The sequence below is a fragment of the Phallusia mammillata genome, chromosome 5 (assembly GCF_965637545.1).
Source record: "Phallusia mammillata chromosome 5, kaPhaMamm4.hap1.1, whole genome shotgun sequence".
Taxonomy (NCBI): domain Eukaryota; kingdom Metazoa; phylum Chordata; class Ascidiacea; order Phlebobranchia; family Ascidiidae; genus Phallusia; species Phallusia mammillata.
Window position 1 is genome coordinate 6,323,620 of NC_137256.1, and position 22,503 is coordinate 6,346,122.

Consider the following 22,503-nt stretch of genomic DNA (forward strand, 5'->3'; position numbering starts at 1 on the left):
GTTTCGCTTGGTAAAAGAAAAATTTACACAATAGCACTAAAATCATCACCAGGCCGGAAATAACTGCGCAACGTTAAAACGTTATGGAGCGCAAAATAGTGAAGGGCACAATTGGTGGAATGGCTGAACGCGCTGCAGCTACAACGTAGTATAAAGATTAAATAGGTAAAACCCTTCATTAAATTGGCAAGACCCTGCTTCATGGTCTACTACTCTACTGGGTCCAATTAAGCCCCATTTTGCTTTTTCATAAATGAGTTGGCCCTAAGTGATTTGTTTAAAAACATCAGTGTTTGGTGATAATGGCCTCCCTGGCTCGATAGCCGGTAAAATAGAACTGGATATACATTATGTACAGTTTTTTACATAAGTTTAAGACTTTTTCTAAAAATATCATGTTACTGACAATGGCGTGAGACTAGATGTCGTTTCTTCACAGGTCTTGACTAAAACATTCCACCCGTTATTCAGAAATGGTCAAGAACAGTAATCACGGGGTATTTTTTTGAAGGCTTAGTGCGAATCTAATAGTGATATTTGTCAATACAGCTTTGTGTTGCTTTCAGGCTGTATAACTTAAGTTACATGTTTTAAATATCCGAAGTTGTTTTTAATTGATAGCTGTAAAAGAACAATTTTATTAATTCGGACAAATTAAGGCTTTGTAGCCTATGCTACACGTCAATACCTTGATGTGACATTTGTCATTTTAGGCTTTCGAAAAACTTATTTTATGGTGCTGTATGCAATGTGCCTGCCTGTACTACGTTGGGGGAAACTGTCACCTTCCTTTTTCCGGCTTAGTGAATAAATTAGCCCATTTGTGCTGCTATACGATTTTCACTGAGCGGAATAAAATATGCACCATCACTCAACCTACGACCTAAATTTTACAATACAATGAAGAGAAGGATATAGGCTGTGCCTTTTGGAACGTTTGTGATGTGAAATATGCAACATTCTCTGAAACATTCAGCAACTTTGCCTAAATACAGATGGACCGTTGTGGCTTTTGACCAGGGGTGGGTAATTAATTTTTAAAACTAGCCACATAAGAAACCTGACTTATGTCCGAGGGCCAAACCAACGATAACTTGGTTAAACTTTATTCTACATTTGAGCGTTGTAATGCAAATATTTATAGTTTGCATAAAAAATAAGCGGGCAAATTGACATGAAAAATAGCAATTTAGCTTGCAATATTAAGGTGAAATGTTAAAACCCAAAGTTTTCATTGAATTAGGTTGATCAAATTTGCGTTTAAGCTTTCCAGTTTGTAAAAATCAGATGTTTGTGTTTTTCCCACCCCCGCTGTATTATTTTGACACATAAGAGCACTACAGGCTCTATCGCATTATAATGGGTTGAACAACTTGTGTTTTATGACGATTTTGACTAGCATCACACGTAGCTGTTCGCCTACGCACGTGCATCACTACGTAATCATATGTAACAAATGGCTTTTTAAAATAACAGCAAAATTGCCGTATTTCATGCACAGCATAAATAGACCTATATTGGATTGATGTTTAAATTTACTTAAACCTCACGCGGGCCGGACAGGGACAGCCAACGGGCCGGATGTGGCCCGCGGGCCGTAAAATGCCCAGGTCTGCTCTTGACAGTCTTTTGTATACGACGGGCTACCCATGAAAGGCACTTTCGTGCAGAGCTTGAACGTTTTGAAGAAAGGCGTAACATAGCAACCCTGACAAACAAAGATGTTTGGCTGTAATGAAAAAATACGAATTAATTGACAACGACAGTCTTGACAGTGAATTGTAGCTACGTCTTCAGTCTTCATCCTTCTTTTTCAAAATATTTCTGAAAGCAAAAAGACAATACTTAGCCTCAACGTTTCCAATTGAAAACCTTAAGTTAATCACCTGTATTTATCTTTTAACTGAACGGCAGTTCTATTGTTAAACTTGAATCTGTCTAAAATCATTGCCCATTGACCCTGACCGTAGCGTTCAATACCTTTCAACAAATGTTGCACTTCCTCGTCAGACCAAGCCTGTAAGTATAGTTATTAACTAATAAGGTTTATAGATACGACATCCAATAACAGTTAAAGGCATTTGCCGCAGTTGTCAAACTGGAAGCAATTTCCCGTGGAAGTCATTCTACAACATTTTTAGTGTCTACCAAATCTAGGTAGAATTTGAGGACCGTCTGCTGAACAATGCAGTTTATTCCATCACACCTAACAAAGAACTCAATCTTGGTGCAAAATCCTGAAGGTTTTTGTCTTGTCGATGATTTTACAAATTACTTTGAATGATTAGCTGCAGACAGTGCACACTGTTTTGGTGTATAAGGTCTCATCAGTGCAGCTGGTGACGAGAGATTGGCTATATTGGCTAGTGTAGCCATTGTTGTAATTTAAAAAAAGTTTAAAATGGGAAAATTGCTTACTGTTTTTTTTTTCGTTTTTTTTAATTCAGATTTATAGACCGCAAGTCATCGAGATAATGACAAAGAAAAAAAATAATTGAAAAGTTTGGGAACCATTGCTGTAGACTGACCACTTTTTTGTGCGCTTTCTTGGGCACCTCTCCAATCGTGTCGAATGCACCAGCAGCTTTTTTCCGCGACACGAAATTGTGTTCCAGAATTGGTTCGTCCCATGTCATAACTTCACCCTCAACGTCCCAAAGTCTCCGTTTCTTGTGTGGAGTTGTATTAGAAGCTAAAACAAAAAGTAAAAATCCGACTTAAAATTGCAAAATGTAATCCACTGTATGAGAAACAACAAAAACACACACATCAGTGGCTGGTCAACCTTTTAGAAAAAACGTGGCAGTGAAAGGTAGGGACGGTGGGATAGGAGTCAGACTTGATACTTTCTATACACTTGGCAAAAATTCCAAAACGATTGAGGTAAAGGAAACATTTCCCCAAACTTTAAGTTAAGTAATAATGCAAGAAATATTATCAAACGTTTTTTTCTTCTTGTTACTGGCTTCTTCTGGACTTCTGAAGGTCAAATCGAGTACACGGCATTTTTAAGGAACAAAAATATGGTAACTAGTCTACATGCGCAAATTCCCCATTGACCAACCAATGGCTTTACACGCGTCCACAATAGAACACCAGCACTTGGCATTTGCAGCAAATTTGAAGTTTTCACCAGCAAATTGTTTTGGCCCAACCACATGTTAACTTTCCTTTTCCTGTCAACTTTTATTGCGTTAAGAAGGGTCTTACATTTTTTTTAATCTATATTTTGGGGTTGAGTATAAAGAGGCTTTTAACTAGTGATTTAACCATCAACATCTACTTAAAAACAAAGATATTTTTATCTGACGTACCACCTGCTGTTGTAGCATCTTTTTTGTCGCCTTTTGCTTTTGAAGGTGAACTCTCATTTTGTGGCGAAGAACCGGAAAAGTCTCCAGTTTTATTACTAACATTTGGTTCATCGTCACTTCCCCAGATCGCCAGCGACACCACGTGTTCAATGGACAGGTTCGGTTCGACGTCGCCGCCAAAGTGGCCGGGAGAGGGATGCTGGGTGCTGGAACTTGAGGGACCGGGTTTATTTGTCGGCGGTGTCGCTTCTGTCGCCGAAGTGTCGGCCGGCGTTTCGCTATCCTGTGTTGGCTTAAAGGGCAGAACCGTTTTATCGTTTCGTGAAGTTTTATGACCACTACATCAGTGGTTTGCAATTACATTTGAGCTGTGCCACACTAACAAACTACTTATTTGTTCGCTGCAAACTTTGTGGGCTAAAACAAAACAAACACTGTTAATGATGAAATTTGAATTAGTATGTTTAACGCAGTGGTTCTTAACCGGTGTTCGATCGAACCCCAGGGGTTCGGCAACGCCGAATCAGGGGTTCGACGAAGGTCTTTTTGAAGTACAATACAAATACTCGTTTATGTCAAACTTTAGGGTCTATAGTCGTTAAAAACAGCAATTTGTATTTGCCAAATATCAAAACACTGGATGGTTGAACTTAGGCAGGGGTGTTTTGGACTGCTCTAAACAGTTTTTGTGGCACTAAAAAGAGTATTATCAGCCTAATAAGTAATAACCATATGTGTCAGACTTTTTGTACGCCTATTGTACGCCAACAATGCGAACAAGACAGGTACCACAAGCATCACAATCTAGATTATGACATCATAAACACTCAAGACTGATCTCCTCGCTGTGCACCAAGCTAGAAATTAATCTGGGGATTTTGGGCCTTGCCGAAATTAAAGCAATCATGAAACAAGTTGCTTGTATTATGTCAGATTTTAACAAAATGACAAACAGTAACTGTTGCCACTACGTTTGAACAAAAACTAATCATGACCCACCAAACAAAATGGGTTAAAAACCTAGGATGTAACTTTGGGGTTCGACCAAAGGCTGAAGAATATCGTAGGGGTCGGCCGTTATAAAAAGGTTAAGAACCACTGGTTTAACGTGATGGTTAAAACTGCATTTGGTAAATAAGATCTTTTTCTAGTATGATTTTTTAGCAACAGCATTTTTTTATTTTTTAACTTTGCTTCGTTGCCTTTCTTCATTACCACGGATTTAAAGTGCTGCGTAATAATAATTTCGTTTCCACTAGTTTTGACGCTTTAAGGATGCTTTCGTTTGTGACATGATAATATCTCTGCTTAATAATGATGCATCAAGCTCGCTTTTAGATTCAATCGAAATTGTTTGGTAGAAAGAACGAATCTGTTCGTTTGAAATTAGCACAGTAATTTTCTGAAATTTTTCAAAAATAATGCAGCCAAAATGGCCTACTAATGAGGCATATGGTCGCAGAAAATTTTGTAATAAATTTTTGGGAATATTTTTGGTTTCTTTTAAAAAGTTTGGAAACCACTCCGCTAGTGTGCAGCAGCACATTTATTAAAAAACACTGCACCATATAGCAAAAGTCCCATCTACTTTTGTATATTATTCTTACCTCGGAAGGTTGTGGATCTGGCAGTGGGTTAACAGGGTTGGCGGTTTCTATAAAAACATATGCTGTAAACTTTGTCTATTTTTAAAGGTAACACTTACAACATTTAAATGCTACGGTTGTTAAGCAATAAAAACTGTCTGAAGCAGATTGTGCAGTGAAAAAAAAAACATCTTAGGAGCAGTGGTGGGATTCAGCCAGTTCGCATAGGTTCTATACAACCGTCGCACGAAATTTTATAAGATCAGCGAACCGGTTAGCATTACTGGTTACTGTCAACGGACTGTTTGTAACAGAACCGGCTGAAAAAAATTCGTTTTCTTATAGAACCGGATGACAAAAAAATTGAATCCCACCACTGCTTAAGAGTAGCAGATAAAAATTGTAGACACACCTGTAGTGCCTGAAGCTGCTGTTGGTGGAGTTGATTTATCTTCTTCAGGCCTAGTAACTTTTTTGGGATTAGCTCTAACATACAAAACAAAAGATTAGTACTTAAACATTATAATGCCTAATCAAGATAAAAAAAACACCAGATAAATTGGTATATAATTGTTTTGCATGTTAACCATTCCTCAAAAAACACTTCAACATAAAATACTTACTGGGGAAGTATGGGTACTGGCAATTCTGCAAAAACACAACAATTCATGTGAGTGTCTATTAAATGGGGCTTATATGCAACAAACTGGCAAAGGGCTCTGGCTGCAGGGTCAAATGCAATAAGTTAATGTATGTCCAAATTTGATGCTATCTAGATTTCACTCCATATGCAATTAAAAACTGGCATTGCATATATGGATTACATTAGCCACAGCCCTACAAGACATCACACATTATCAAAATACACAGCAATATATAGCTTTATGATTATAGGGTAACAAAACCTTATTGCAATAGAAAAAATGCAACTTAACAGGCTGAAGTGTACCTTTTGAGGCAGAAGCTGTCAATGTTTCTTTTGTGGTGTTATTGTCGTTGTTTTGTGTTGATGACCTGAAAAATTGTTCTATGCATAATACAAAAGAAAGGATGACTTTTTTCTTTTAACACAACCATATGACATGTATAAATCCCCCTTTTTAAGTGACGAATTAAATAATTTAAGCTCAATAACCACAACACTCAAAACTATCATTGTATTGCTTACAGTCAAACTTCGATACTATGCCACCCTTTGGGACCGAGAGAAAGTGGCATAGTAGCGAGGGTGGCATAATAGCGAGGGATGGTTGTAAAAATAGCCTTGTGACGTGACAATGTACTGTAATGCCACGTTGTGTTGTACGATTGTAATTTATTACAGTACCGTATACAGTATAATTTATTACAAAAAAACGGATAGATCGTTCATAGAACAAACAAGATCTGTTAGTTTTGTCTTGACACAAGCACAGAATGGCGTTTACAAAACTCGCTGCAAAGCCGTGAAACCTCTTAACATGACCACGTTTGTTTTTCATGTTTTCTCTGTTTTATCATGAGCTCAAACCGAAAATTGTCAGAAGGCCCAATTTTCAATCCGGAACCAGGCCGTTAATACAGTAATACTGTTCTCTCATGTGTCATAGTATCAAGGGTAAGGGGTGGCATAGTAAATATATTTTCTATTGAATTTAGTTGGTGTCGATCAAAAGTGGTATAGTATCGAGGGTGGCATAATATCAAGGTGGCATAATATCGAAGTTTGACTGTATTTGAAACAAAATAACCACTGGGCATTGGGACTATGTGGTACAACCACAAAGGTAGAAATACTACATACAAATTGAAATGTTTATTTAAACAAAAACGTCAGGAGTTGCTGATGGTGAAGAAACGTCAACGTATATGTATACATGAATTTATATTTTTGTGAAAGGAGACCTTTTATAAACACACTAACCGTGAAAGACGTATCTTTGGAATATGTTTTTCTGAAGACAAAAGCACATAAATTACACATATATCAAATAAAACAAATGCTTATTACAGTAACCACTTCATATTTATGTAAAACGTGACCAACATGCTAATTAAGCATGTTTTTTTGTAAACTTTGCTTGTAATAAATACACAATCGCATCAAATACATACAAACAACTGCCCTTTACCAAACTTTTCATACTGTGAATGAATATCAAAGATTATTTGGCATTCTCTTTTTTTTAATTTGCATCATAACAAAAGCTAGAACTTGCCTGATTGTGCAATTTTCTTTTGAGAAAAGTCTTTCAGAGCTGATTTAAATGGTTCCACTAATATAAAGAGCCCATCATCTTCCTTAACAGCACCAGTTGTTATTAGAGTGCGCCACCTAAAATGAGAGAAAATATCCACTACGTCATTTGTCACAAACACTGGCCCAATGCCTGGTGTAGGTCAATGAGACATCTGTAATTAATATTTTAGTCATTATTAAGCTTCTTATTACAGCACAACAACCACATGGCTTACATAATAAATTAGCACCATGATGATCAATGAGTTGTAACATTTGCCATGTGCTAAGCCAAGCACTTGTTAGTTTAGGTTGTTTTGTAAACTGATGTCAGGTTTAAATATATTCTTTGTGCAAAAAAAGATTTCAAAATTATGGTTTACATAATATATATATTGCAACAAAAGATTTTCAGGCTAGATGGTTTAAAAATGAGCAATTGCAAATTTGCAGTCCAAAGTCACATGCATCAAGAATGAGTTCAATAAAACCCAGAGCCTAGGCATCTTATTTATAGTTTTCAGATGTTTATCATGTTACACAGTGATTCCCAACCTTTTTGTAGTAATGTGCCCAATAAACCTATCAAGTCTGTGCCCCCCCACTTAGAATTAGAAGTTTGAAATTAGTTATTTGTGTATTCACAGACCTCCTAAAACCATTCCAAAGACCCTTGGTAGTTGGGAACCACTGATTTTAGAAATTATTTACCTATCTTTCAGGTGAACTGCAGTTCGAAAAGAAGGAAATTCGTAATTTTTCAAAATCGTTGCCCAACTTCCTACACCATATCGCTTTACACCATGGATTAGGTGGACATCAGTGAGAAGTGAAAAACGCTGCTGTTGATACAAAATATACTCAAAAAGAGTGGCAGACGATCAGTGTCAGTGTAAAGTTTTATTTGCAACAGAAATATTAATTTCGCCTATTACGGCATTGTCAGTTTCTGTTTAAAAATGAAAAGAAATGATAAAAGTTAAAATTTTAAAATACTAAAACAACTAACAGCTGCGAAAACAAACCAAAAAACTATGCCATGTCAGAAGTAAGTGTGATTTCATAACAGACTACAAGAATCAGCCTCTGTAACAGGGTGGTGACCGACAGATCTGTCTTCACTTGTCAAATATACAAAATATACTCAAAAAGAGTGGCAGACGATCAGCATCAGTGTATTTTGTATATTTGACAAGTGAAGACAGATCTGTCGGTCACCACCCTGTTACAGAGGCTGATTCTTGTAGCCTGTTATGACATCACACTTACGCTGCTGTTGATTCACAATAAAGACGTTAATGTAATTTTATGTGCATAAAACAACGTTTTCTTACCCGTCGTTGTTTTTTGCGATGAATTGGTGAACGTTGGACCCTTGATCTTGTTTGACAAGGATTTCTTTAAAAAAAAGTTGTTGTAAATGTGAGTTAAGATGAACATAAATTTATAACTGGGATCGGCCATGAAGCGCTGATCGAAACTAGCGATTATGGCACACTCACATATAAATCATAGTACGGCAGGACCATTGGGGTGTTTTACCGAATCAGCCGGTCACCAAGCATTAATCTAGGATCTGGGATTAGCCAGAAATGCTCGAAGTCCAGCTAATTCGATATAATGCCTTCAATAGTTGCAGGATGCTATGATTTGTAAATGTCAGGCATTTTACAATGGCAGTAACACAATAACCAAAAATGCTCAGTTGGAAAGAAAAAGCTCACAATAACAACAATTATAGTACTGTCCCTACAATTCTATAAATTGTTCCATAGAATAAAACATAATTTAGACCGTTATGAACTAGATTCATATGGTGGATACTGTAGTATAATTTCTGTTAAAATTTCAACTTATCAACCTAAGTGTGACTTACTGACTGGGCTGTTTTTCTGCAGTGGAATCTGTGAAAAACAAGCACACATGTTACAAATGTCCATTAAAATTCACCCTTAAAACAAATATGGAAAGTACCATTTTTAGTAGTGGTTGGTGTGTCATCATTTATTTCATCATTTTTTTGGGTTGATGTTAGCATTGGTTCTTTTTCCTCTTCGCTAACGTTTGATGGAGGCAAACTAAATGGCATCATAATCCAGTTTGTTAAAAATATAAAAAAACACAATCATAGAGTAAACTTTTATGTTAAACAAAACCTTATATAACCACATGGCTGGTAGTGAATATTTGCACAAAGTGTGTAGAAATGTGCAAGCGTAAATGTACTCACATTTTCTATTTTTTTTTTTCTACGGAAAGAGCACAATCCCCCCCAAAAAAACGACATATCAATAAAAATGCTGACAGCTATTAGGGTAGTAGTGAAGTACTATCATAAAAAATATCATTAAAAACTAGTGATGTACCGAATCGGCGAAATTTCGATTCGGCCGAAACTGAATATTCGGTGGTTTTGCCGAATAAATTCGGTCGAATCAACCGAATCATTTATGACGTCATGCGAAGTCGTACGCTACGCGTTTGACATGAAAATATAAGTTTATCTACCAGGCAATTAGTGCAGAATGTTTGTGTTTTGTCCCTATTTTAGTTCTGTGGGGTTTAACATTGACTCAAGCATGATTGCCAGCCCGACAATGAATTACTGATTATAGTTGTCTGCAGTGGGAAAAACGATAATGTGTTAAAAAATATAACGATTGGCGCGATTTTCGTTGGTACTAAGCAGAAAAGACACGTTTAACGCTTTAAATATGTGTTCGTAAAAGATTCGGTTTCGGCCGAATCGCAACAAATTATTCGGCCGAAACCGAATCTTTGCAAAAGTGGCCGATTCGGCCGAATTAATTCAGCAAACCGAATATTCGGTACATCTCTATTATAAACTAAATTTTATCTGCACATATTGGCTACTGCACATTGTGCAAAAACTCTTGCATGTTGCATCCTTGTCTCTTAAATATCAACCAAATTGCAATTACTGTGGCAGAAATAAATTTGTTTCATAACACAATTATTTGACAAAACTATTGCCATTATCAGTAAAATAACGATAATGTGTAAGCACCTAAAAATGATGCATAAACTTGCAATACTACAGACAACAGAACATAAAGTTTATTAGTACCTCTTGTCTTTATTAATTGGTGATGGTAAACCTTCAGCATCCATTGCAGTTAAATCAGCCTCTTTGTTTGCAGTTCCGTGACCCTCTGCCAAATTGTCCTCTTCACATTCTACTTCTGAATCAGTAATAGCAGCACATACTAACAGCTCTTTTTGAAAACTTTTTGCTGGCCGATCGTTAACTGCTGAGGAGCTGGTACAACTTGGCAAGGGTGATGAATCTGATGAGGAGCTGGGAAACTCTTCACTTGAGGAATCATCACTTGTGTTGGTAGCACTTGTTGGCAGATCTGTTTCTGTCAGTAAAATAATAACAGCTTAGACAATAACAAAATTAGTACTGTGGTACATTTGTGAGTACCTCAACCCTTGCATATGGCAGGTTCATTCTATGAAACAAAATTTCGTATTAAGATCTAATTTGATTTCCCTTGGGTATAGCCGCCTAGTTAATAATTACAATGTTCAGTAATAGTTCAACTTGAGTTTAAGAGTTCATTTTATGAAAATTTTGCAGAAAATATGAATATTGCTGAATGCAATAGTTTTGCCCAGTTTGAACAAAGTCAAACCAAATAATATGTACAGACCTGTTGACAAGGTTGAGTCATTATCGGAAAGTTTTTTCTCTCTGATCTTTAAAAATTGATCATGCAACTGTAAAATGCATAAAGGTGTATAAAAGCATAAAAAAGTATCTGTGTACTAAACAGCATTTAATTCAGGTACACAAAACATGATAGTAGCTTTACTAAAAATCCCAATTGCCAGCGATGTAGAATAAAATGTATTCATTCTAATAAACAGGCATTTCGACAAAAAACAATTGTCATCATTTGAGAACCTTTCTCTTTCCCTTTTTGTGTATATAAACATGTTGTTTCCACTTGTATATTATATATATATATATATTTTTGCTGATGAACTGTTTGTGTTGAAACATCTGTTTAACAAATTTAAAATGAATATGTGTTATTCTACATCAGGGGTGTGCAACCTGCGGGCCAAATGCGGCCCTTGAATAAAGGTTGTGCGGCCCGCAGAGACGCCAATTATTACATATTTTTGAGCAGATTAACATGTCTGGTGCTATTTTTATGCGACCTGGAAACATGCGACTAGAATCAAATGTGAATTTTACTTGTAGTTAAGCATATTTGGCATGCAAAAAAATAAAATCACCTTGTGCTATATAAATGTGCGGCCCACGATCTAATTTTTTTGTATTTGGCCCCACAGTAACAAAGGTTGCACACCCCTGTTCTACATCACTGGCAACTTGCTTTTTAGTAAATCATTTAATTTGTTTCATGTGGTCCACCTTATACAAAAAGGGTATTCCTAGATGGTCTTTGTGTTCATCAATGAATTTCATTGTACCGGAGAAAAAGCTTGAGACAAGAGAAACCACCACTTTGTCCCAGCTAGAAAAGTCTAACATCTTTTCCAAGTTGTCTTGAGATTGCTAAAATATAACATACACTCGAAAACTATCATAAAAAAAGAGACATCAAAAAGTCCATGTACCTGAAAATATGAATAGTTTGCTTTGGTGTTGGCAACCATGTCTTTCAAAATCAGCAAAAGATCTTTGGCGTCTTGAGACAATAGGTGAAGTTCCGTAACATTCTGCTCCACAGCTAAAAGACAAACAACTAAATGACTTAAAAACGGGCCACTCTAAAATACACAATCTACGCAATCTACGCAAGCTATGCAAGCTATACGCAATCTACTAACAAAAACTAACTAAGATGTTGACGGTTAGTGCTATTAGGGTCAGGGTGACAGTTTGTGATACAATTAACTTTATAATTTAATTTCAGATGCGTTTCAGGTCTAATTTTCTCTACAAGTGTTAACATGGGTACCATACAGTGTTTAGTACCACTCTCAACACATATGAGAATATTAAGCCCAAACTGGACATCTTAAACTAAATTATAGTGTTAATTTTATTATAAACCCTCACCCAGACCCTAAAAGCCCTAACCGTCAACATTTTTTAAAGGTTGCATACGTTTTATAAGCAGATTGCGTACAGATTGCGTAGATTGCGTATTTTAGAGGAGCCCCTTAAAAACTGCAAGTAAACATGCTATCAGATTATAAGCTGGCTTTCTTTGACATAGTTCATATTTAAGTTAAACGCCTATTGAATATGACAATAAACAAAATCACCTGCTTTGTTTAGTTTGTGTGCAAGAAGCTTCAAACAGACAAGATATCCTTTTGTACAGGTGTTAAAATCTGTGACTTCAGGTAGTTCAAATTCAAAGTCTTCAAGACAAAAATGATGTCAGAAGCGTAGATTATGTGCAATTAGAAACAGATTATGTTACACATATACCTATCGGTTTATACCTATTGGTCTTTCGAAGTCTTCAAGTTCGGCATGCAATAAAAACTCTTTGTCCCAAGTCCGAACTAGTTCTAGATGAACAACTTCTTCATCTCCATTTGAAGACATTTCTAAACTTGATTTTATTTTTTTTGACAATCATCAATGAAAAATACTTTCTGTGATTGCAAAATTTCTACAAGGATCAGACTATAACTTTATGCATTTAGTAATAAGCGTCTTAAATTTTGAGTATTAGGCGTTTCGAGTGCCGTGTTTACAAATTTGTCTGGGTCGAAATTTCCCGCTTTACAACTTTCATCAAAAGCTGCAAACAAATCAGTAAAATAATGTCTTTTCTGCACAACATGTTCAAGAATACTGGTTATAAAATATGTAAAAGTTTTTTTCGTATTCTAATCTGCACATCTTCAACAGAGGAGCAAGTACAGTTAAAAAATAAGATAAAAAAGTTGAAAAATAAACATCAACCCGTGTGAAAAGTGATGCCTGTGTATTTTGATGAAAAAACTTGAAGGATGGCGCCAGGTTCAAACAGAATCGTAACAATGCAGGACGATAACATGGAAAGTGAGCATGAACGTGACTTATTGCAACGTTCAGAAATGATTTTTTCATCAATACATCATGAGAAAAGACAAGAGGCGGTCCCAGTGTACTGCTTTACCTGGCTAGATTTGTTTGTGGTTCTTGTTTCGATGAGCACGTACCTGGCCGATATTGTAACAGGTATTGTATTTTTTTGACAGTTTTTAAACTGATATTACCTACTCCTAACCCTGTTAAGAAACGAGACTATAAACATGGAATAACAGTTGTGTCTTTTCTGCTTTAAATTGAGGATTTGTCAGTCCTAAGTGTAAAATGTGAAGATACATTGGTTATAACAAACAACCAATAGCCGTTTCATTTCCTTGACACTAAAGTTTCTTTTCAGATATTCTTGTCATGCTTGTTTATTGGAAAATTGATGAAACAAGTTGGGCGGCTTTGACTTTGACATTTCTCATTGTGCCAGCAGTTGTAATGCAGGTTTGTTGGTGAATTTGTCATTCTTGAACATGTGGTTGTATTTTTGTACTGGTGTTGATGTAACTCACCCTTTTACTTTTTTGTCATGCTACATGATATCTTAACAAAGCACAGCTGTTTCCCTCTCCAAGCTTATTAACTTAACTGAATGGTCAACTAATTGTTTAAGGTAAAAATTAAGCTTTAAAAACAAATTTAATATTGTTGTTTTTTGTTTGTAGGTGTTTAGCACTCGGTGGTACCTGGCAGACGGACACAAAATGACAGTAACAATGTTGTTGACTCATTTGTGTATGATGGGCCCAATGAAGAGATACATCAATGTTTTAATACATGGATGCAGAGCTCGCAGGACCAAAAGAATTGAAGATTACCAGGTTAATGTCTCTCGATTTCCTTTATGTAATTGTGTGCATTTGACCAAAATTGCAGTAACTCTATGTCTAACCATGCATTGCTTTTCTAACTGATTCTTTGTGGTTTGCAGTTGATGTATTCTGAGCTAAGCGATGTAAGCATGCTCCGCTTGTTTGAATGCTTTCTTGAGTCTGCTCCACAACTTGTCTTGCAACTTTATATTATGATCCGTGTTGTGGAGGGCGATCACATTTTAACAGGTCTGTTCATTCAGAAGCAAACTTTTAATTATGTTCTGTTTAGTTTTAATGCTGTAGTGTAAAAACAATCATAAAAAAATCATTCAATAAAAAAAATCTTTTTAGGCATTTCGGCATGCTTCAGTTTAATATCTTTGGCTTGGACAATTGTGGCATACAACAAGGCTCTACGGGCAGCTGCAAGTAGAAGAAACAAGGTTTCTTGGTCTGGTATGTTTTTGCAAACGGTTTGGAGAGTTGCAATGGTGGCTGGCAGGATAATTGCCATAGTGTTGTTTGCAACTGTCTTCCAGGAATGGACACTGCTTATCCTAGGTAGGCTATCGTTGTTTTATCTTGTTATCAACATAAGCATTTGTTTTTATTTATGTCATGCTTTTTTGTGCAGGTGTTCATTGGTTAATCATGACAGCATGGGTTGTTGCACAAGACACTGACTTTTGTAACAGTTGGTGGGAGGAACGCTTATTTAACACTGTGATTGGATTCATCTATATCTTTTGTTTTTTTAACATGAAAGAGGGAAGGTCACGATTCAGAGCCATCTTTTACTACATTGTAAGAATGTTGTTTACTCTACTGCCAAACAAGTTTGTAGAATCCAAAAGTTGGAGATTTTAGAACGAATCAGATTATTTTATCTGATTCCTACAATCCTGTATCTGGTGTCTTTCCTTTTATTTACTGTAGGCGGAAGAAAAATTTGTCAAGATATTTTTTTGAACTGTGATTTTAGAAAGCTGCTGTTGATTTTTGTACCCATAAATACTAGAAATCGGTCCCATAAAGCATCCTAGTAGTTGGACTATCCAAACCGATCGTTAAATACTGTTAACAAAACAAGGTTGCATGAATTTTAATGCCCTTGTCCATTGAATAATTACTTCTCATTGTAAACAGGTTGTACTGACTGAGAACACTGTTATGATTTTGCTGTGGTGGCCTCAGCGTACTGAAGGCATGTGGTACAACATTCCAGCCTTATTTGCAGTCTGGGGTGGCTTTATTTTAGGTAAGATGTTACTGTTACTTATTGAAAAAAAACGGTTGAGCATTTTTTCAAACTTGTATAAAGTAGTATGTCTGCTATTATGTTTATAGCTAATGAATTCATCAATACTTTAGAACACTGTATACGGATCTGCTTGTAAGTATAATGATGAAAATAACAGCACAAATAGATGTAAAAAGTGACATGCTTTATTGTTCAAACGTTTTGGCAAATGCTCATGCCATCACCAGTGATCAGCAAAAAGCATGTCCCTTTTATTATTTGGGCCGTTTTTTCATCACTAAACTCATAAATACGTATTGTAGAAAAATCACTCTTAATGTTGTCTTAGGTATTTCTTCAATGCTTCTCTATTACAAGTACTTCCATCCTGCAAGCAAACAACGGTGCCACTGTTGCATGGCATGGTACAAAATAGGAATTATGTGTCAGTCCGCATTGTGCTGTTTTCAGTCGCACAGCACTGGAGCATTGAAATCAACACCATATCGCAAAAGTCATAACTCTTCAGGCAGCAATGCCTTTGAAACTACTGAGTCCTCTGATGAAGAGCTAGACTACAGAGACTTCACGGATCTAAGATGTAGTTATGATACACCAACTACTGCTGTAGGTGGTAATATACAGAAGAAAACAAGTACAGTTTGTAACAAACACATGTTAAACCCGCATCATAGGCACTTATTTCCACATAGCTCTTCTTCAAAGCAATGTGGTATGGCTGTGGCAGTGGTGGGTAGCGCTCAAAAGGGATTTAAGGTGCAATCATTTAAACCTGACCAAGAACAACTGGTAAAAAATGGTACCTTAAGCAAAGTGTCAATGCCAAGACCAAGAGCAACTTCAACACCTGGCGATGATCTGAATTTAAAACATTCTAGGCCAAGAGAAAATGGAAATGGTTATATTGCCGAAGTTTCCGAACCTAATGATACAAGCACTGAAACGTCAGCCTTTGATGGACAAGACTGCATAGACGTAGCTGCAGATACCCCCAGGACAAAACTCGCTAAGATGTGTCCCACTCCAAAAACTCATAAACCAGGATCGCCAAGCACTTTAGTGAGAAAGTGGGTTCAAAAGAATCAGGATATGTACATGGAAGGCAAGGGTTGCTTTTCAGGATCTTTCAAGGAAGACGTTACTCCAATCTGTCGTACCAAACCAGAAGGTCATGTAACGATTGACTGCTCTCCCAGTCCAGCAAAAGAGGACCCTGCAAAGACCAGAAAGTACCCTTTGCGTATGAAATCATTCAGCAAGAAAACTAGACGACGTGGAAATAGAAAACAGAGGCAGAATCGCAGTATGCGGAACTCATTTCGTGAGGCATTTGGTTTCCATGTTATTGATGTAGACGAAGTTTTAAACAAAAATCAACAGTCGAAACAACGAGATTGGGAAGAAACTGAAATCTTAGGAATGGCTGCTGAGGCAAAGCCTAGTAAGGTGAAAAAAATAAAGCAGAAACAAAATTGCAATGCCATCAAATGTAGAAGAGATGAACCACCAATCATTACAGAACCTACCAAGCGTATAAAATCAAAAAATGTTCTTGGTAACAATCAACTAAAATCTACAGTTATTGATGAAATAGACTTTCCGTACTTCGATGATACTGTAGAGGAAAACAAATGCGATGACACACCATTTGTAACCGCTGTACAGCCGTCAATTTATGATAATGGTGGAAATGGCTTGAAGCTTACTTCTGACAAACACAGTAAAGAAGATGCTAGGACTGACTTTGATGAAGAAAAAGAAAATCTTTATAAGCCAGGATTTTCAATGGACAGGGTTGAATACTTGCAAAAGTTTGGAAAATTGGCACTGAAGAGCAATTCACAAGACTCTCCTGCCAGAAAAAAGCTCGCCTTTAAACCAGGTACGCATTTATTGCAAGGAAATGAAAATAGACAGAAAAAACAAAAGATGAACAGGAGCGTTGAACCCTTGGGCAAGAGTATGGATGGTGTACTTGATAGTGGTGAGAATTACAGGATTCATATTTCTGAAGCAGAAGTCAAGAATCCATCTCCAAGAAAAGCACTTGCTGCAGTCGAGAACAGGCGTTACATAAGGTGAAATTTTATTCAATTGCCATGCTCGCTTTTAGGCTGGTAAGAGTTTCTGCTTTTAGGCTTTTATTATGCCAAAATGTTGTACTATCCGTCATAGTGCCCAGTGTTGCTACTGCTGTCATATTTTTTTCTTGTGCTTATAATTATACATTTAAATTTTTTATCACACTTGTCTTATCAACTGAGACTGATCGGAATTGTGCCACTGTTTGATGTCTTTGCTGCTCTTTTTTACACTCTGAATCATCTTTGTAAATTTCCATTTTCTTTTTTTGTACCTATTGTGTGATATGCCTTCAGTATTTTAGTGAGGTACAAGTTTTGTTTCTCTTAAGCATATGAAAGTTCTAGAATGATCAAGTGCTTCCTTTTTCATATAATTCTGTGTCCATTGTGTTGCACTGCAATTGTATAAATAAATTTTGTAAAACAACAACATTCCGGACATGTTCAATAGGGGAAATTTTATTCTTTAAAAGAGGTTAGGAAAAGCGCTTTTTTGTAATTTAAGAGACTAATAGACAGGGCTGACAATTGTATTACTGTCCTTATTGATAAGATTTGTCCTCGTTTACATAGTCGACATTTTTGGTAAACCTATTTGTTCTTGTTTTGAAGATAAATCTTTGTTTTTTACTTGCATCTTTGGTTTTAGTAAACTTGCTAGAATATTTTTTTAGACAGACTTAAACTAACATCTGAAAAAGCCATCAGTATTTTTCTTCTGCAATTGCTGGGTGTGTCACAGACTCAAAATTGGAAAAAAGTTTTATTATATTATGGCAAGAAAACACAAATCTCACAATGCAGATCACATGCCAGAAATAGCATAATTCACAGCAACACCACAGTAAATGTATTAAGGCATAAAAGAATTTTTAACAGTGGTCAAAGGTAGTGCAATTATCAATTTATTGAAAAGGAAAACAATTTCTAAAGGCAAGTAGGTGCAAATATCAACAAGATAGCACACATGGGATAATGAGACTAATGCAGCATTTTTTCTCACTTTTGGCACAAATTTATATTAGGAACTGTCCTGATTATCGACTAATTCTTAGGTAATGGTAAAACTGTTCAATGGCTTTTTCCTGTTCTGGAGATTCAACAGAACCAGGTCTCAATTTCCGTATTTCCTGCAGAGCATTACTGGCATTGATATGTTTCTGTTTTATCAGATAGCAGGCTAGCATTGTTCCAGTCCGACCATTTCCATTTGCACAATGGACAGCAACTGCCTGTAAATATTAAGAGAAAAACTTAGTACTGTATTAGGAAAAAATGCATGGTCAGCAACTACCAATGAAAAATTTCACCCTTTCCTTAGCTAAGAGTCAAGTAACAATGCCTTTATATGGGGGTGTAATTTGATATGTTTGCATAATATCACAGAGGAAAGAAGATTATGAAATTTGCCGGCATTCCAAAAATAACCTGTTCTGAATGGACTCTTACGAAGCAGTGTCTGCATATCAAATGGTTGTAACCAAACATGCATTTCATCAATCTTTTGCAGTGGTTTCTAACAGGCGGTGAAAAACTTGGAGGGGGGACTTTACTTTAATTTTTACCTGTGGTTTGTAAATAGACGCTTAAGCTCTGGTAATATGACCCGTGAAGTTAACAAAAGATCCATTTTTGCATGGTTTAGCATTTACTATGTAGTACATTGGGGAGGAATGAAAATGTTTCAAATTTTTAAGTGACAAATTGGTGAAAAAATGTTGGGAACCACTGTTCTAACGGTTCTCATATAGAAGTTTCAACATTTTTAACAAACCCTATTTTTTAGGCTACTCAAAGTTAAAAGCTAAAAAATTGTCCTTGCCAACCTAAAAGCTCCACTTAGCACTGCAGAAACGCTAGGCACTGCAAATAAAAATACAATGTTATTCACCTCTTTTCGATCATTGGCATCTTCAACAATTTTGATGAACTGTCGAATTTGGTTTAAAGTTGGAGCACAGAAATCATCGATTCTAATTTTCAAACGATTAAGTTTTGGAAGTTGCACACTTTCCATGGCACCTGCAGGCCTCTCTTTCATTAGTGAAACAACATGCCTGATGCCATTTTCAAAGAGAAACCGATGGTGCTCTGTACAAAACAAATAAAAAACTAAACTGAAAACAGGACTATATTTTAATGATTGAACTAATGCCTTAGGTATAGATGCAACAGTCTCCTATCCGCTTGTGTTTTATCATCGATTACTGATTTTATCTACAGCTTTGAGTCTCCTTTTTTTCTGTTGTGTTTGTGTAGCACCTTATGAAACTTTCATTTAAAAATATATTCTACCTGACAATGACAATAGCAACTGTCAAAACATAGTATGTTTTACACATTCCACTAATACATTGGCGTGGATCTGAGAATATCTACAACCATAAATTGTGTTCTAGATTTATCATATGTGTCATCATAATCATTGGGTAGTAATTGTAAAAATCTTGCTTTGCATGAATAAAACTCGACAAAGTTACAAATTCACGAAAGTGCACAAAACCGGATTTAAATGTGACAATTGGCCTGATGCAGCCTACAAAATCAGCCATATGGGCTAAGCAGGCCTTATTCCTAAGCTTTAAGACTGTTCTTTACATACACACATACTTGGGTCAGATGGAGTGCTACATCCAGCTAACCAACCCTGGTCTATCCAGGAAAAGTTTGGAGGTGATTCAGAAGTGGATCTTCGACTGTGAGCTAAAAAAATCAAATGTTTTCTTGGCAAATTGTAAAGGTTGCTATCAAGCAAAATCATCTCTAATCACCTTCAGTTTAATAGAAACAACAAAATCTTTCAGATTGCCTGTTTATGACAAATGCAATTTATAGCATTTTTTAGTCAAGAATATTGCACTTACGAGTAGTGAAGGGCCTTGGCACAGCAGATCCTCCTGTGAATGGTTTTCGACTGAAATAGGCTTTCTGTCGAATGTCACTTTCATACAGTTTACGAAATGGTGAAGTTACATCAGTTAGTGTCAAGCGATGGTCTCTTCTCAATGAAGGAAATGCGGTTTGTGCACGAAGGTCCATTTTTCATTGATCATTTGCTAGGTTTTTGCATGCATAACCAATATAGTTCATTTATGTTACGACTAACTTAGTCCACTATGTTTCTGAAATTGAGAACAGTACACTGTGCGGTTGAAAAGTTTGGAATAAATTTCTTGTTGTTAATACAGCATGGGAATTACAAATTGGCCAGTTTTTATCCTTTACAACTTGTAACAAGCCAAAGTAGCAACTTGAACTAAGGAAAGCACACATGGAACTACACAGATGCCATAAAATGCCCCATCTATCACCACCTGAACATTTACATGTTGACAGCGATTCTGGTTAATCGCAAGTCCATTTTATTGCATTGGGCTAGTGAATTGTCAATACAAATGAATCCAGTTAATCACATAAACAATTTGTGACACATTTTGTTAGGGTCATACAATAATATAAAAGAATATCTTTACAAATGATGAGGTGGGGTTACACCAGGGGTGGGCAACCTGCGGCCCTTCATTAAAACTTGTGCGGCCCGCAGAGACGCTTGGATTTGAAAAGTACTGGCAAATGAGTCCAATTATTACATATTTCTGAGCTGATTAATGCGCCTGATGCGAGTTTTCTGCGATCTGGCAAAATGTGGCTAGAATCAAATACGAATTATACTTGTAGTTAAGCATATTTGGCTACAAACAAAGCAAAATCACTTTGTGTGATGAACATGTGCGGCCCTCGATCCAATTTTGACATTTATAATTGGCCCTACAGTAACAAAGGTTGCCCACCCCTAGGCTACACATTCTCTATGTATTTAAATGGTTTATGCGAATAACTATGAGATTAACCGATTCATCTGTACCAAAATCTCTATTGCAGTTTTCAAATAACACAAAACTTAATTGTGTGTAGCAGCCATGATTTGATCCAGTTTCTCATGAGCCCATTCAGGATGAGCAGCTGATATCTGATCAACTATTGAGTTCACCTCCAAGCAAAGCGCTTGAATTTGATTGTCCCATGTTGGGAGTGTTTCACGCTTTTCAAAATACACTATGCCGTCGATTTGGTCAATATAACCTTTCATTCTTCCTTCGCAGATCATTTGGGAGGCAATTTTTTCAGCCATTACATGCGGAATTTCAAGCAATGCTCCGAGTTCTGTAAATCGAATATTGTTGTAAAGTTTACTGGCAGACAGTAGGTTGTGTTCTGTAACTGCACGATTGAGGATATTTGATCCATCTGCAGTTGTTGCCTTTTGGTGTGTCATTAGTTGCTTTGAAAACTCATGTACTTCATCTGATTTGATTATACGATCGAGGTACATTTTTTCAAGGATGCCAAATGCAGGCAAAAGCTGACATCGCTCATCTTTAAATAAAGTTGCAAGCATGCGTGAGCGCTGTTGGCCTGCAGGTGCTAAAATAGCACAGTGCAGAGCTTTCTCTAATGCTCTTGTACGTTCTGTCTCATGTATAGCACTTTTGTATGACAATTCATTGTATCTTTGAGCTGCTTCAATAAACTTGCGCCGATAGTCCAAAACACGAGCATAGCAAACTTTGTAATGAATTTGAAGTTGTTCGTTGCTGGTTTCATTTTGCAGAAGCGAAGCACGATTTATGTACAGTTCTGCCTGGACAGGGTCTTCATCCTCTAAGTATAAGCGAGCAATAGTTAGGTATGTTTCAAGTTTATAATCTAAGCTGTATTGTTTTTGCCCAGATTCAATAGGAATGCCAACCAACATCAAGGCAGCATCTCTCCATTTTTCCTCATGTTCAAAGATAGTTGCCAGGTGTTGTCGAATTTGTGCCACCTGCTCCTCAAACGAAATTACCCTTGGCTGAATTCTCTCCAAGGTAAAGAGTGAAACCTCTTTGCATGCTTCGTTGCCAATTTGTGGCAAGTTGGCACAAAAATCTGAAAGCAATTGTCGAGACACCATTTGACTGACTTTTTCATTCATCATAGCATCCATGAATGCCTTTAAGCTGTCTACTTTTTCTTTGCCCTCCAGTTTGAAACATCGTTCAAGGATCTCTTGGTATCTGTTAGTCAGGTCTTTATGAGAACTACTAGCAGCTCTCCCAAGAACATTTAAGTCAGCTTTAATGTTAAGTGACATTGCTTTTATTGGAAGAACACCTATAATTTAAAGCAATAATGTAAACCCGTGGTC

The 22,503-nt window shown here is 36.6% G+C and overlaps 4 protein-coding genes across 6 annotated transcripts; 1 reads left to right on the top strand and 3 right to left on the bottom strand.

Moving 5' to 3' along the window:
• Positions 1–1,714: 1,714 nt before the first annotated feature.
• On the bottom strand, positions 1,715–12,849 carry LOC145229153 (uncharacterized). Of its 3 annotated transcripts, none has more exons than XM_080094441.1 (20): positions 12,570–12,849; positions 12,387–12,485; positions 11,733–11,860; positions 11,527–11,670; positions 10,796–10,862; positions 10,207–10,501; positions 9,093–9,196; positions 8,995–9,022; positions 8,453–8,516; positions 7,830–7,960; positions 7,099–7,214; positions 6,804–6,834; positions 5,850–5,914; positions 5,524–5,548; positions 5,313–5,386; positions 4,922–4,968; positions 3,318–3,606; positions 2,529–2,692; positions 1,887–2,017; positions 1,715–1,824 (listed from the first exon to the last, which is right to left on the bottom strand). In XM_080094441.1, the coding sequence occupies exons 1-20, from the start codon at positions 12,673–12,675 to the stop codon at positions 1,794–1,796; spliced, it is 2,139 nt and encodes a 712-aa protein (XP_079950567.1). In that variant the 5' UTR covers positions 12,676–12,849; the 3' UTR covers positions 1,715–1,793. The 3 variants fall into 3 exon arrangements, with proteins under 3 accessions (XP_079950567.1, XP_079950566.1, XP_079950568.1); XM_080094440.1 differs by having other exon boundaries at positions 3,315–3,606; positions 12,570–12,848; XM_080094442.1 differs by having other exon boundaries at positions 3,315–3,606; positions 11,733–11,845; positions 12,570–12,847.
• A 147-nt stretch (positions 12,850–12,996) lies between these two features.
• LOC145229152 (uncharacterized) lies at positions 12,997–17,745 on the top strand. Its single transcript, XM_080094439.1, has 8 exons — positions 12,997–13,296; positions 13,505–13,599; positions 13,821–13,976; positions 14,087–14,216; positions 14,322–14,531; positions 14,605–14,774; positions 15,117–15,228; positions 15,560–17,745. The coding sequence occupies exons 1-8, from the start codon at positions 13,086–13,088 to the stop codon at positions 17,311–17,313; spliced, it is 2,838 nt and encodes a 945-aa protein (XP_079950565.1). The 5' UTR covers positions 12,997–13,085; the 3' UTR covers positions 17,314–17,745.
• Positions 17,746–18,059: 314 nt separating this feature from the next.
• On the bottom strand, positions 18,060–20,367 carry LOC145229158 (dual specificity protein phosphatase 23-like). The gene is made up of 4 exons (XM_080094447.1): positions 20,180–20,367; positions 19,926–20,018; positions 19,207–19,406; positions 18,060–18,547 (listed from the first exon to the last, which is right to left on the bottom strand). The coding sequence occupies exons 1-4, from the start codon at positions 20,352–20,354 to the stop codon at positions 18,353–18,355; spliced, it is 663 nt and encodes a 220-aa protein (XP_079950573.1). The 5' UTR covers positions 20,355–20,367; the 3' UTR covers positions 18,060–18,352.
• A 67-nt stretch (positions 20,368–20,434) lies between these two features.
• On the bottom strand, positions 20,435–22,493 carry LOC145229156 (COP9 signalosome complex subunit 4-like). The gene has a single exon (XM_080094444.1). It carries the CDS (start codon positions 22,447–22,449, stop codon positions 21,217–21,219), a length of 1,233 nt encoding a protein of 410 aa, XP_079950570.1. The 5' UTR covers positions 22,450–22,493; the 3' UTR covers positions 20,435–21,216.
• Positions 22,494–22,503: the final 10 nt, after the last annotated feature.

Coding starts and splice junctions, on each gene's coding strand:
- LOC145229158 (XM_080094447.1), bottom strand. CDS start 20,354: ATGGACCTTCGTGCACAAACCGCATTTCCTTCATTGAGAAGAGACCAT. Junction 19,407..19,925: donor TAGCACTCCATCTGACCCAA/GTATGTGTGTAT, acceptor TGTTTTGTACAG/AGCACCATCGGTTTCTCTTT. Junction 18,548..19,206: donor ATGCCAATGATCGAAAAGAG/GTGAATAACATT, acceptor TAATATTTACAG/GCAGTTGCTGTCCATTGTGC.
- LOC145229152 (XM_080094439.1), top strand. CDS start 13,086: ATGGCGCCAGGTTCAAACAGAATCGTAACAATGCAGGACGATAACATG. Junction 13,600..13,820: donor TGCCAGCAGTTGTAATGCAG/GTTTGTTGGTGA, acceptor TTTTGTTTGTAG/GTGTTTAGCACTCGGTGGTA. Junction 15,229..15,559: donor CTGGGGTGGCTTTATTTTAG/GTAAGATGTTAC, acceptor ATGTTGTCTTAG/GTATTTCTTCAATGCTTCTC.
- LOC145229156 (XM_080094444.1), bottom strand. CDS start 22,449: ATGTCACTTAACATTAAAGCTGACTTAAATGTTCTTGGGAGAGCTGCT.
- LOC145229153 (XM_080094440.1), bottom strand. CDS start 12,675: ATGTCTTCAAATGGAGATGAAGAAGTTGTTCATCTAGAACTAGTTCGG. Junction 10,863..11,526: donor GAATACCCTTTTTGTATAAG/GTGGACCACATG, acceptor TGCATTTTACAG/TTGCATGATCAATTTTTAAA. Junction 10,502..10,795: donor TGACTCAACCTTGTCAACAG/GTCTGTACATAT, acceptor TTTTACTGACAG/AAACAGATCTGCCAACAAGT.